General features: G+C 40.8%; 1 protein-coding gene across 1 annotated transcript in view; it reads left to right on the top strand.

Moving 5' to 3' along the window:
• The window catches only part of adgrd2 (adhesion G protein-coupled receptor D2), a 59,677-nt gene extending 49,090 nt beyond the window's left edge, over window positions 1-10,587 (top strand). Inside the window, exons 20-25 of the mRNA XM_078249615.1 lie at window positions 1,852-1,893; window positions 2,021-2,074; window positions 2,396-2,543; window positions 5,553-5,611; window positions 5,707-5,737; window positions 10,565-10,587. Of these exons, the coding sequence (XP_078105741.1) occupies window positions 1,852-1,893; window positions 2,021-2,074; window positions 2,396-2,543; window positions 5,553-5,611; window positions 5,707-5,737; window positions 10,565-10,587 (357 nt within the window). The remainder of the gene's footprint in view (window positions 1-1,851; window positions 1,894-2,020; window positions 2,075-2,395; window positions 2,544-5,552; window positions 5,612-5,706; window positions 5,738-10,564) is intronic.
• The last annotated feature ends 2,082 nt before the right edge of the window (window positions 10,588-12,669 follow it).

The following is a 12,669-nucleotide window of genomic DNA, read 5'->3' as shown; positions in this document are numbered from 1 at the left end:
GCGCTGTCAAAAGTGTTGATCCTGCAGCTGGAGCTAGGCCTGCAAAATCGATTCTGGTTATTCTGAGTCACTCACTAAACTTATACGGGTTGCGCGTGTCACTTGAGTCACTTGAGTCAGTATTGATCTATAGGCGAGCCGAGACGAGCTTGCAATGTTTAGGACTGTCTGCTCGACCTAATTGCATTTCAACATACTACATTTATACACCAAACCTACAGTAGGCCTAGCTAGGCTACGCGCAGAACGTTGTATGTTATTTCAGAAGTGAAAGAATGGCTTTTGTTGTGGATTTGCTTTACCCTGAGCTCGAGGAGAGACATCACTCGCTCGACTGCTACAGATCCACTCATAGCCGGCTGATTCACGCGATTGACTGAGAACTCACGCGAGAACTCACGAGTCAACGACAACTCACGAGTCAACGACAACTCATGAGTCATCGAGGACTCATGCCAGCGCGCAGCAGTGGGAAGACGTGCTATTAAATCAACAGAATTAACGTCTAATGTCCCTCAGGCTTTTTGTAAAGCTCATATGTATTCTGGAAGGCACTGACAAACGTTACATACATATAAATAAATATAAGGGCGCTAAATCTGTTTTGTGATTTAGTTTGGAAGACTGGAATTCCAAATGACTTTTTCTCTACTTTAAAGAACAGAGCTGGTCTGATTTAGACCACAAGAGGGTTTCTTTTTACAAAAATGGCAACTAGAGGCACCAGTTTACTCCAACAAAAATGCTGGTCAGCCTCTGAAACCCCCTCACTCCAAACTTGTCTGATGTCGCAATTGGGTAAGGTAAGGGGTGTCAATTTCTGTAACTTTTCCGAAAGCAACAATTTGCCATTTACGCCCACTGAGAGAGTAAGCAGGGTGACTGCAACACTATGATTGTCTTCCAGGAGAATCTGTCTGAAAATGTGCACCGTTATCCCAGTATTTAAAAAAAAAAAATGATGCATCTCACCCCTCTCTACAGTGGCAGGCTTTTTGCACCGTGTTTGAGTGTGGCCGTTGCACACAACTCCAAACACTTGCACGGCCGCTTGAATTCTCGCAATATCACAAACAAAAAAACACGAAAAGTAGTCTCCCATTGCCACACAGTGCTGTGGAGGAAGTTCTGGCTAGTCCACAAAGCATTCCGGGATGCTAGAAAAACATGCTAGACTATCTGTCCAATCTGAGTTTTCTGTTGCACGACTAAAACAACTTTTGAACGTACACATGTTCCACCAAAACAAGTTCCTTCCCGAGGCTATTTTGCAGAGGCACCGTTGCTCCGCCCAAGATGATTGTGATTGGTTTAAAGAAATGCCAATAAACCAGAGCATGTTCACACCCTTCCCAGAATGCCGTGTGGACTAGCCAGACCCTCCTCTACAGCAGCGCTGTGGAGGAAGGTCTGGCAATGCGAGACTAGGCTCCTACTGCAGTGGAGCATTAACGGTTGGGTGCAGGGTTCCCCCCGCTTCTTCAGTACATCACTGGATATACAGGAGGTCAACAAACCTCTTCTTAGTGAAAACACTTTTCCAAAATTACAGATAAAATGGAGGGATCTAATGTGGATTCAGGTCAGCTATGAGTTAAGTGCCGCAACGTGCAGAATCAGACTTAAGTCCATGCCAAAAGGGAGTAGAAAACCACACACATTGAGCACATAAAGAGGTATTTTTCAATACATGGCTCCCTTTTTGTTGAAAAAAAAGAAGAGTTTGTCTAAGAATGAGTGGAGTACTAAATGGATTTGATGAGGAATTGTCAATAAAAGCTGTATGAATGAAATTGGAATGTATTTCTTTCCACTTTTCACATGCCTCACGTCCCTCTCTCCTCTCCGCAGGGCCTTTACATCTTCTTAGTGTATGCTGTTTACAACAGTGAGGTAAGGCAGCATTCAGTCCATTGTCAGTGCTGCTGCATGTCTCCACTGTGGCAGAATATCAAAATGTATCTTTGTACGGTATGTGAGGCTGCAAAACCAGTGGGTGTAAACACTGCTTTTCATTTAGGTGAGGAATGCCATAAAGAGGATCAAGGAAAAGAGAAAGGCCTTATCTTTCACGGTGAGTGAGTAAAAAGCACACAGCAGTGATCAGGCCCATTAGTACGGGACAGAAACATAACTCCCTTTTTCATTTTTTTGTTTAATAGTAGTGTAGTAGACTAGTCCATATATTATACTTTATGATAATAATAATAATGCATTTTATTTATAAAGCACTTTTTACAAACTTTACAGAGTTTTAAAAAAAAGTAATCCACATAGTACACACATGTAAAAGCAGCTCTAAAAATGTGAGTTTTGACATGTGATTTGAACATGGACATTTAGGATTAATTCCTCACTTTAAAACACTTCTCATTGGGTTGGGATGTATTTTCAGAACTGTTCCCAGCCAACCAGCTTCCTGCCTTCCCAGAGGGCCCCGATCATCTCATGGGGCCGCAGTCCACTGACCGCCTCCAGCCCTGAGACCAGTGAGACTTCTGGACCGCCCAGCTCCACCTCCACGTCATTGGTCATCAAGAACGGTAGGCTGCATAACGTGGGGCTGGTGCGTGCGTGTGTGCGTGCGTGCGTGCATGCGTGTGTTGTTGAAATTTGTTGTTGTTGATGATGTCAGTCATGTCAGTTATTAATTACAACATTATTATTATTTTATTTTATTTTATTAATAAATTGTTATATTATATATAAGTTTCTATTTACTATATCCACGCTTTGATTCTATATATTCAGATTTCACATTATATATATATATATATATATATATATATATACACAGAGTTATGAAATAAAATGCAAAGCATTAGTTGTTCAACTACACATTTACACATTTACAGAAGCCCCAAGTTTTTTTTCCCTCATAGTGGAAATTTATGCATTTAACTTTGGCAAAACAACCGTGTAGCCTGAATTGTTGAATAGGGACACAGCTTACGTTCTCTACAAGTCGCCCTGCAACGTCTGGTATGTTACGTTCTAGTAACGTAAGTGTTCTAGTAAGGAACGTTACCATCGCCAGCGTCACGGTTATGATATGTTGGACAGTAAGATGATTCCCACTTTGTTACAAACTGACATGCAACCATACTGTTTAATGTACAGCGTAAAGCTGTTTTAGTGAATAATTTTGTAGATCAACAACAAATATTTGTATTCATTGACACATAAACTTAGACAAATGGAAATAAGATTATATGTTTTTTTAATTTTTATATAGAGAGGGGTCTGGAAAGTAGTAGAACCGAAAAACCGCCGTCAAACGGTGACTATGACCTGGGTACAGACGGCCGCAATGTCGCTGACTTTTAGCGGTTGTTGCAGTAAGTTTAAGCAGAGAAAGGGTGACTGTCAGTAGGGTATAGAGGACCGCAAGGATGCGTCCTTTGTAGCAATTGTTGTTACGTTTAGCCGACAAACGGTGACTATGACCTGGGTACAGACGGCTATGATGTCGCTCATATTATGCTGCTTGGCTTTTTCCTTTTCCTTTATAGTGTTATATATATTTTTTGTGCATGTTATGGGTGTACAAAGTGAAAAAGCCCAAAGTCCACCCCAAAGGCACTTACCATCTCCAACAGAAAACACTGTTCACAAACCGCTCTATTGTAGTCCAGCCTTTACTTCCGTGACGAATGTGCGTCACTTTGTAACACGCGTTATAATGCTCGCCTAGCTGCTAGCCTGGCACGCCCTCATACTCTGCTTCTGACTGGCTAGTAGTGCTTACCTAGGTACTGCTCATGTGCGACTCCCAACAAAGATAGAACAGAAGTGAGATGCCTCACTCGGTAGCTAAAACAGAGAGCTCAACACACAGGGTGAAAAGAGGAGCTACAGCAGTGTGCAGTATGACAAAAATATGATCTTTTGGGGCGGTCATATAGCCCATGTACGGACTTTTACTCCTCGACGCAGCAGGCCTGGATTCGACTCCAGCCTGCAGCCCTTTGCTGCATGTCATACCCCCTCTCTCTCCCCTTTCATGTCTTCAGCTTTCCTGTCAAAATAAAGGCCGAAAATGCCCCAAAGAAGGCTCAGAAGCGTAAATACCTCCAAAGAAGGTAATGTTTTTATTTTTGTAAAACTTAAAACGGGGACACTGCCCCAGGGGCATGACAAGACCTAGAGCTGCACTGGGGCACAAGCCCCCCTAGGGGGGTCCATGGACATGCTCCCCTGTAAGAACATTTAGTCTATTTTAACGTTTAAATGCATCAATCTGGTGCACTTTGAAGAGAAATTCAGAGGTAAGACTTGATTATTCTCATCTATGGATGGAAATATTTGTGCTGTAGCCTGAACTATTTTGCACTTCAGAATTATAACCATGCACACACAGGTTGAATAGTTTTTTCTTCATATTTTTGCATTAATGTCACAAGGAAGCATACAAATATATATTCATATTTGTAAGTGGGATTGTCTGGAATCTGGCAATATAATAACCATTATGGTGGGATACACTGGCTAAGCAATTTACAAAATTGTCGGTGCTGACATAAATAGTTTACATGAGAATACATTATAATTTTGGCAAAAATGCGTTCGCTAAACCCACCAGACTCCATGTAAATAAACAGTAATTTTAGCATCGTAAAATATGGACATTCTAGAACATCTCTGAGCTCTGAGCAGCGCTTGCTCTGGCTTGAGTTTGCACGTGTAGGGTGCGCGAGTCAGCGCGACTATATGTTTGGTCAATGTTTTCTTTCTTTCATTCCAATTTCGGGTCTGTCAGTCACAGTGAAAACCGGGGACATGACCCTATCTTGGACACCACCTGAGAGAGTTTTCTCCCGTGCAGGACATGCCATAAGTCAGGAGAGGTGTATGTCTTGCCAGAGAAGGCAAATATGGTCATTTTTCTGCAAAAGAACTGCTAAAGTTTGAAGCTGGTTGGCATACCAACTCAACAACATTTCTTTTGTTGTTACTTGTTAACAGTGTAACTGTTATTTGTTAAATTATTGTAGTTATGTGTTAGGTGACTTAGGTTTACTTATATATTTAAGTACTTACTAATGTTAATATATTGTTACATTTAAATAATTTTCAATTTAAAAAAAAACTCCATAAAAGAGCCTTTCTTTGATGTCATTTTTTCAGTTTTTCAAGAATCAGTTTAGGAATCGGTTAAGAATCGGAATCATTTTAAAAGTACCGGTTCGGCATCGGAATCGTAAAAATTCAAATGGTACCCAACCCTAACTTCCACTGCTTTTTGTGGCTGGAATAAGTGAATCATGAGTGATAAGGATAGACCTCAGATTGCAGATGATGCCATTTTACATTACATATCATATTTGGATTTATCCCAGCAGCAATCTGTCCTGAAGAGACAAGGCTATAACTAAATGACATTAATTGTTTAGAAGGCCAAATAACAGAGGTCTACATGCAGAAGGAACCAAAAGATTTCATCGTGCATTGTGTCGCTTGCATGTTTTTGTCTTACATGTGTCGACCTTCATACACAAATGCAAACTTTAAATACAAATAAGTGTGTTTTTTTTGTTTTTTTTGTCTTACAGAGAGCTTCAGAAAGGAAAGCCTTGTGAGTTTCTCTTTGAAACCAGTATCAGGAAACCAAGTAAGTAACATGTATATATTATCACTGCAACAACTAGGCATATGGTACTGTTTCAGTGTGACTGAGTATTGTGTACTGTATGTCTTTTCAAACAGGTGGTCCAGCTGACTGGGTTCAAGCCATCAGGTACAACTCCAACACCGCTTGATACTGGTCTTGAATCATTAAAGAGTTGTTCTAAGTTAAAAATGTAAATATGGTGAATGTAATTGAGCCCACATAGAGAAAGTAAAGTGTCACAGCATCCCACGAACAAGAACAGATTTTCCAAAGCTGTGAAATATAGGCAGGAAACCTTTGCTCCCTTGTCAAATACCAGATTTTATAAGAAGAGAAATCGTCACTTTAGCCATTTTTTTTTTTTAAATAGGAAACACTCCCAGATATTCTGTTTACATTCAAGACATTATTCACATTCAAGAACCTGGAATTGTATCATAGTTGGCAACTAATCAATTTCAAGATTCAACAGTCAAGATTCCCTTTAATTGTCATTCAGCAAAACCCAGAAATGTAAAGCATGAACAGTTCATCTTTGCAGCTCTACATTTGCTCTTAATTTTCACATTCTCTATCGTGAATTCATTTTAAAAGGCACTGAGTGTCTGAAGAAAGCGTCATCTAATAATGACTTGAATCTAAACGATTGACGACTGAAAGAGCAAATTTTATTTTTTTTCTAGGTTGTCTCCATTTACCTGCGCAGTGTACACAGCATTAGGCCTGTGTGAAAACTGCCCCCGGTGTCTTTTGTTTTGTTGAATGTGCAGGCGAACACAACAGATGGTCCCTATTTTTTCCCCAGAGGGTCAAGTCACTGTCAGTGTCTCTAAATTGCCTGGCAGTAGGGGGAGAAAGGAAGTTTTTTAGATTCATTAAATGTTTAGCCGTCTGTGAGGAGCGCCTGACGGATGGTGTTTGAGTGCTGCTGGGTGTTCGTTGTTGACGGACGAGACAAAAGGAGAAGTTCATTCTCTTAATCAGGGACGGACAGGGCTGGCTATTCACGCTGTCAGCCATTAAACCACTCCAACACCTGCTCTCTCTCACTCTGCCTTTCATTTCCCTCCTTTTCTTGCTTTATCTTTTGTACACAAACACACTCGCACTCCTGTAATGCGAAAACATTAAACATCAGATTGAGCCGGGAGTCGTCGTTAAACGCCTTTCACTTTATTTCCCCCCGCAGGTTGTTGAACAGCGAATGGAGTGGATCCTGATACTCGGCTACACTACGCATGCATCCCGCTGAAAAAGAATGGAGAACTGGACACAGACACAGATCCCACCTTAAGAAGTGCACTGCCACCACACACACACACACACACACACACACATGCACGCACGCATGCACACAGACACACACACACACACACACACTCTGCGTTGCAACACATTCTCACTCCCATTGCGTCAAAAAGCGACTCTTGGTCAGGTGCCTCTGGCGTTATCGTTATTGGTGTCATTGATGCAAAAAGTCTCCTTTAGCGTCGTATTTAGACGCGCTTGGTCGGGACTCTTGGCGTCACTTTTTGACTCTCTGGGTCGGGACGTCCGTTTAATTGATATGCGGCACAAGAACGGGACAGTTAGATTCAGGAAAAGATCGTGGGTGGGATTACAAAATGTACGATTCAGGTCTCCTGGGTGAAAGTCCTGTTTTGTTTGACCCACCAACCCAACCTGCTTCCTTACGCGGATTCTTACTGCTCGCTACCGTTGTCTCTCTTAATACTACGTCATCTTACAGCGCAGCGGGCGAGCTGCTGCTCTGCCCGGTGCGTCCCATACAGACGCTAAAAGGGGGATTTATGCGTTGGTCTCTGATGCTGAGACCCACTGACCAAGCGTCAGTATTTCACGAGTTGGGAGTGAGAACGGGTCTCTGCTGGGAGGGAAAGTGTGGAATAAAATAAGCATGAAGGAAGGATGAAGAAGCCAGCGCCACCTTCTCTCACACTGTCGTTAGATCAGATCATTTTCCCTCAACTCCTTTTTTTTATTTTTTTTACAGGCAAGTCGTTAAATTAAGATTGTTATTGACATAGGCGGCCTGACAAGTGACAGAGCCACTTATCGGGAAGGGAAGGAGGGCTAGGAAATAAAACAGACATACGTACATACAGTACAGTTTGAAATGACATAAAATACAATTTAAAAATACAACACAGCTACCCCCGCGACCCGACCCCGGATAAGCAGATGAAGATGGATGGATGGACACAGACAGACAGCAGTCAACGCGTACAAATGCAGCACATTGCGTTTGATGTGTGTTTTTGATCGCCAATTAAAATGACACATTTCACTCTTTTCGGCCGGATGTCCGTCACCTTCCACTTCCTTTGTGTTGGCGTTCTAAACTCCGGTGGATTTCTGAGGACTACAGTTAACTGCTCCTCAGATCTCTGCAGGGTAAATCCAGACAGCTAGCTAGACTATCTGTCCAATCTGAGTTTTCTGTTGCACGACTAAAACAACTTTTGCTCCTTCCGGCGCTTAGCGCCACCCAAGATGATTCTGATTGGTTTAAGGAAATGCCAATAAACCAGAGCACATTTTTCTCCCATCCCGGAATGCTGCGTGGACCAGCCAGACCCTCCTCCGCGGCGCAGAGAACAATAAAGGCCCATGGCCTCTAGTATGGCAGAATATTGTGGTTCATGACTTGTCTTATGGTTACCAAATAGGGGTGTGCAAAAAAATCGATTCGTATTGGAATCGCGATTCAAGCTCTACCGATTCATAGAATTTTTATTAATTTATTAATTTTATTGTATGTCTGTTGTATTATTGTATACAACATTATTGTATTGTATACTGCAATCACATGATAGATAGATAGATACTTTATTGAACCCCAAGGGGAAATTCAAGGTCCCAGTAGCACACAGACATCACACACAACATACACATACATCATAACAGGATGTTAAAATAACAAATAACCAACAAATCCACATGAATAATATGGAAAATAAAAGCTACTAAACTAAATAAAAAATCCACATGAATGTACTAAGGGATGTATAAGATATATAATATATATATATATATATATATACATACATACATGGGAAAAGTAACTACATGTACATACTGTGAATCGTTTTTTAATCGAGAATCGATATTGAATCGAGTCGTGAGCCTAAAAATCGGAATCGTGACATTTTCTGAATCGTACACCCCTATTACCAAACATTTTCAGCGCAGACGACCAAGTTTGATAATGCCTTCCTGTAAAGTGTTACTGTTGATGATTTCTATCAAATAAATCAATAAGACTAGAGCTGGGCAATACGGAGAAAATGTAATATCACGATATTTTTTGACCAAATACATCAATGTTGATATTGCGGCGAAATTGTAGGGATGACTATTGGTGCTTTCACAAAATATTAACACAATGAGAGTTTTGATGAATAATCACCAATAATGTGGATATAATGACCAAGTGGGTAAAGGCAATTAATAGAGCAGCTAGAAGAGTCTGGTAAGTTAAGAAAATGACATCACTTTACTGTAATTCAGCCTTTAAAGCCAGGAAAAGACAACACTTACTGTCATATTTGTCATATACCCAAGTTTGGTTTATAACAGTAGCCTGAAGCTAGCGGGCACTGAGGTGTTCAATGTCAGGTTTTTCTCTCCCCCTTCTTCTTCAACTATCCCATCAAACAAAGGCCAAACTAAGCCCCAAAAATTGCTGTGGACATGGGTAATGTAGTTTTCCTTGACATTGTGAGCGTGGTGCTATCCCCACATAGCGCACATGAGTCAAGTGCATTGAAAAACACCGTTTGAAAACAATTTGATCAGCCACTGATCTTAAACCGTAGAGTAATGATAAATAACAGCAGCAACCGAGGATTTTCATACCATTCATCTCGCATTTTATTCATTTCTGTGTTACTCAGTACCACATAAACCACCCCGTTTTGGGCCCAAACGTCCCCTCGCCTCTAGTTGTCAGATATCATGCTGTATTCTTCAACATGTTCTACATTTAGACATTTTGTAGCTGGACATTTGAGGAACAAATCAATTTCTCTCTAAGGACTTTTGTTCCACTAAGAAATGTAATCACTCGCATGTAATCACATATGAAAAAAAATAAAAAAATTAAAAAATAAAAAAAACTCTTCAATGGCAAAATGACAGATGTCACAGTAAGACTGATTGAATGATGACTTTCCAGTAAGGATTTGGTTGTAAAACTGACATTTAGTGTTTTAGAATGTAACTGATGTGAATAATGTTTCTAAGTCTGACTAAGGCTAGATAACAGCCACACTATGACTGCTGTAATGGATCTTGTATATATGAGCTCTGTATCATTTGTGCACAACTGATGAATGTTGTTGAAATAATAGCCGACACACAAGTGGAGCATTACTTCACTGAAATTTATTGGTTTGATGCTATTACAATAAAATATATTTAAAGGAATAAAATATTTTGGTCACTTTCTCTTTCGGGAGAAAAAAAAAGACATTGTTAAGTTTAAGATGGGACTGTCAACTCACAGGAAAATTTAAAAAGAAATGTTAAAAAAAAAAAGTGAACAAAAAGCAATAACAAAGGCAATATCAAGAGAATCAGTTCCACAACAGTAGCAATTTGACCTCAACATAAAGCAGAGAACTTTTTTGGTTGAAATTCTACTTCATCTTGCAGTAAATATTCACTTCACAACATAAATATACTGTACAGAGTGCTAACACACAGCTATCACAACTGGAAAACCAAGGTGTGTGTGTGTGTGTGTGTGTGTGTGTGTGTGTGTGTGTGTGTGTGTGTGTGTTTTCAGGCAGGCGTTAAGTTAAGGCAGGCGGAGTGATTGTCTACGATACCTTGAAATGGACGAACAATGAATGCTTTTAAATGGCCACAGTAAGAAAGTAGAGCTGCACAATATTACAAACACTGCTTTGACTGTGTCTCTGTTTTCAGATCTCACGTCTTCGAGACTGTGACGTGAATATCAGTTATATTGTCATCATCGCTGAGAGTCGTGCTTTTAAAAAAAAAAAAAAAAAAAATTTAAAAAAAACTTCATAAATCTGGGAGTCCAGTTTGGGACAGAATACATTAGTGTTACGTTTCAACGTAGTAAGTGCCACAGATAAACCGCTGACTGCTACAAACACACAGAACACCCATTGTTTCTACAGGTTTCTGATACTGCGTATGGGGCTGATAAGGCCTGCAGTGCTTGTCTGATAAGATATTTTTGCTTCAAATCTATACAATATGCCGGAATATGTCAGACATTCTTATCAGTGGAGAGTTTTAGTGACCCATGATGGTAACACTCATCAACCTGACAAGAACAACATTCTGTATAAAAAAACACCAACTTGTTTATTCATTTAATGATTTATAGGGGACACTCGTTGGTCAAATAATATAGAAATCGTTATGTATTAAATACTGTCTCTTCTAGACTGGTTCCAGAAAACCAGACTCATTTTTAAAGTGTTTCAAAAAGATCAGGTGTTGTGCGATCAAAGCCACGCCCAGCGGAAGGGGAAAAAACTCTCCGCTCTCCGTTGACTTGTATTGTGCGAAGGTGCATCCTCGTCAATTTCGTCTGCTAGCAAACAACACAAAAATGCCTAAAAGCTGGTGTGTGCTGATATTCACAACCAACAGGGTAAATAACTTAAAGTGGCTATATTATGCTCATTTTCAGGTTCATAATTGTATTTTGAGGTTGTACCAGAATAGGTTTACGTGGTTTAATTTTCAAAAAACACCATATTTTAGTTGTACTGCAAATTGCTGCAGCTCCTCCTTTCACACGCTGTCAGGTTTCTGTTTTAGCTACAGAGTGAGACCTCGCAACTTCTGTAACACAGTAGCTAGGTAAGGATTACGTGAGCTAGCTCCAACTTTGGCCTGTACAAGGCAGGATTAGCCGGGAGACTTCTTCTAAACTAGGGCGCACTTCCAACTTTGCGTGGAATACCTGCAGAACAGAGACATGTAAGTAGTTCTATACAATTTATTTGGTAGGTTAGGGTGAATTTGTGTGTGTTGTAGCAGTGTTTTGCCATTGAGAACATGCTAGCGCTAGCATGCTAGCGCTAGCATGCTAACGGTTAGCCCCCTAGGCCCCTCGTCTCGGCTAGTGACGTAGAAAGCCGTGCAGATTTTGAACGGCTCGCCCGGAGACTGAAGGGAGGACACATTCAGAAACCGTAACTCACTCAAAACAGCATGGATGCTGTTTTTTCAAAGTTTGTATACGTGTGGAAGTACCAGAGACACAAAATAACACCCCAAATCCCAGAAAAAGTGATTTTTTCATAATATGGGCACTTTAAGTTTTTAGAAGCTGTCGACTCGAAAAACTGAGCTTTAATGAAGTTAAAAGTGGAAACATATTTGAAGAATCAGCAGGGAGAATGGGGAGACTGTGGGATCCTGACACTAAACTAACGTTATGTCCGACGTAGTCTATATCCACGACGTTCCACTTGCCGCGGGAAATTCCACCAGATGTCCCTCATTTTAGCCGGATGTCCGTTACGTTCCTTTTTCTTTGTGTCGGCGTGCTAAACTCGGGTGGATGTATGAGGACTATGGTTAACTGCTCTGATCTGTCCAATCTGAGTTTTCTGTTGCACGACTAAAACAACTTTTGAACGTACACACGTTCCACCACAAAAGTTCCTTCCTGAGGCTATTTTGCAGAGGCACCGCGGCTTTTCCCCGTGCTTAGCACCGCCCAAGACGATTGTGATTGGTTTAAAGAAATGCCATTAAACCAGAGCAAGTTTTCCTTCCATTCCCGAATGCAACATGGAGTAGCCAGACCTTCCTCCAGCGTGCTTTGGAGGAGGGTCTGGCAAAGCCAGACTGGCCTATACGTGACTTGCCCGTCGCCCGTGGCTGTGTAAATACCAAATGTTTAAAAATCAGCAACAAATGCACTATTTCCAATGGGCTTGAGGGTCGTAAAGTCCGAAAGTATTGAGAGACGGACGAACACATTGTTGGTTTTGGTCTTTTCATGGGATTTGTTAATAATGAACAAAAAATAAGGAATAATA

Source organism: Sander vitreus, chromosome 5, assembly GCF_031162955.1.
Source record: "Sander vitreus isolate 19-12246 chromosome 5, sanVit1, whole genome shotgun sequence".
In the NCBI taxonomy this organism is placed as follows: domain Eukaryota; kingdom Metazoa; phylum Chordata; class Actinopteri; order Perciformes; family Percidae; genus Sander; species Sander vitreus.
The sequence above is the reverse complement of the archived record's forward strand: the minus strand, read 5'-3'. Positions and strand labels throughout refer to the sequence as shown.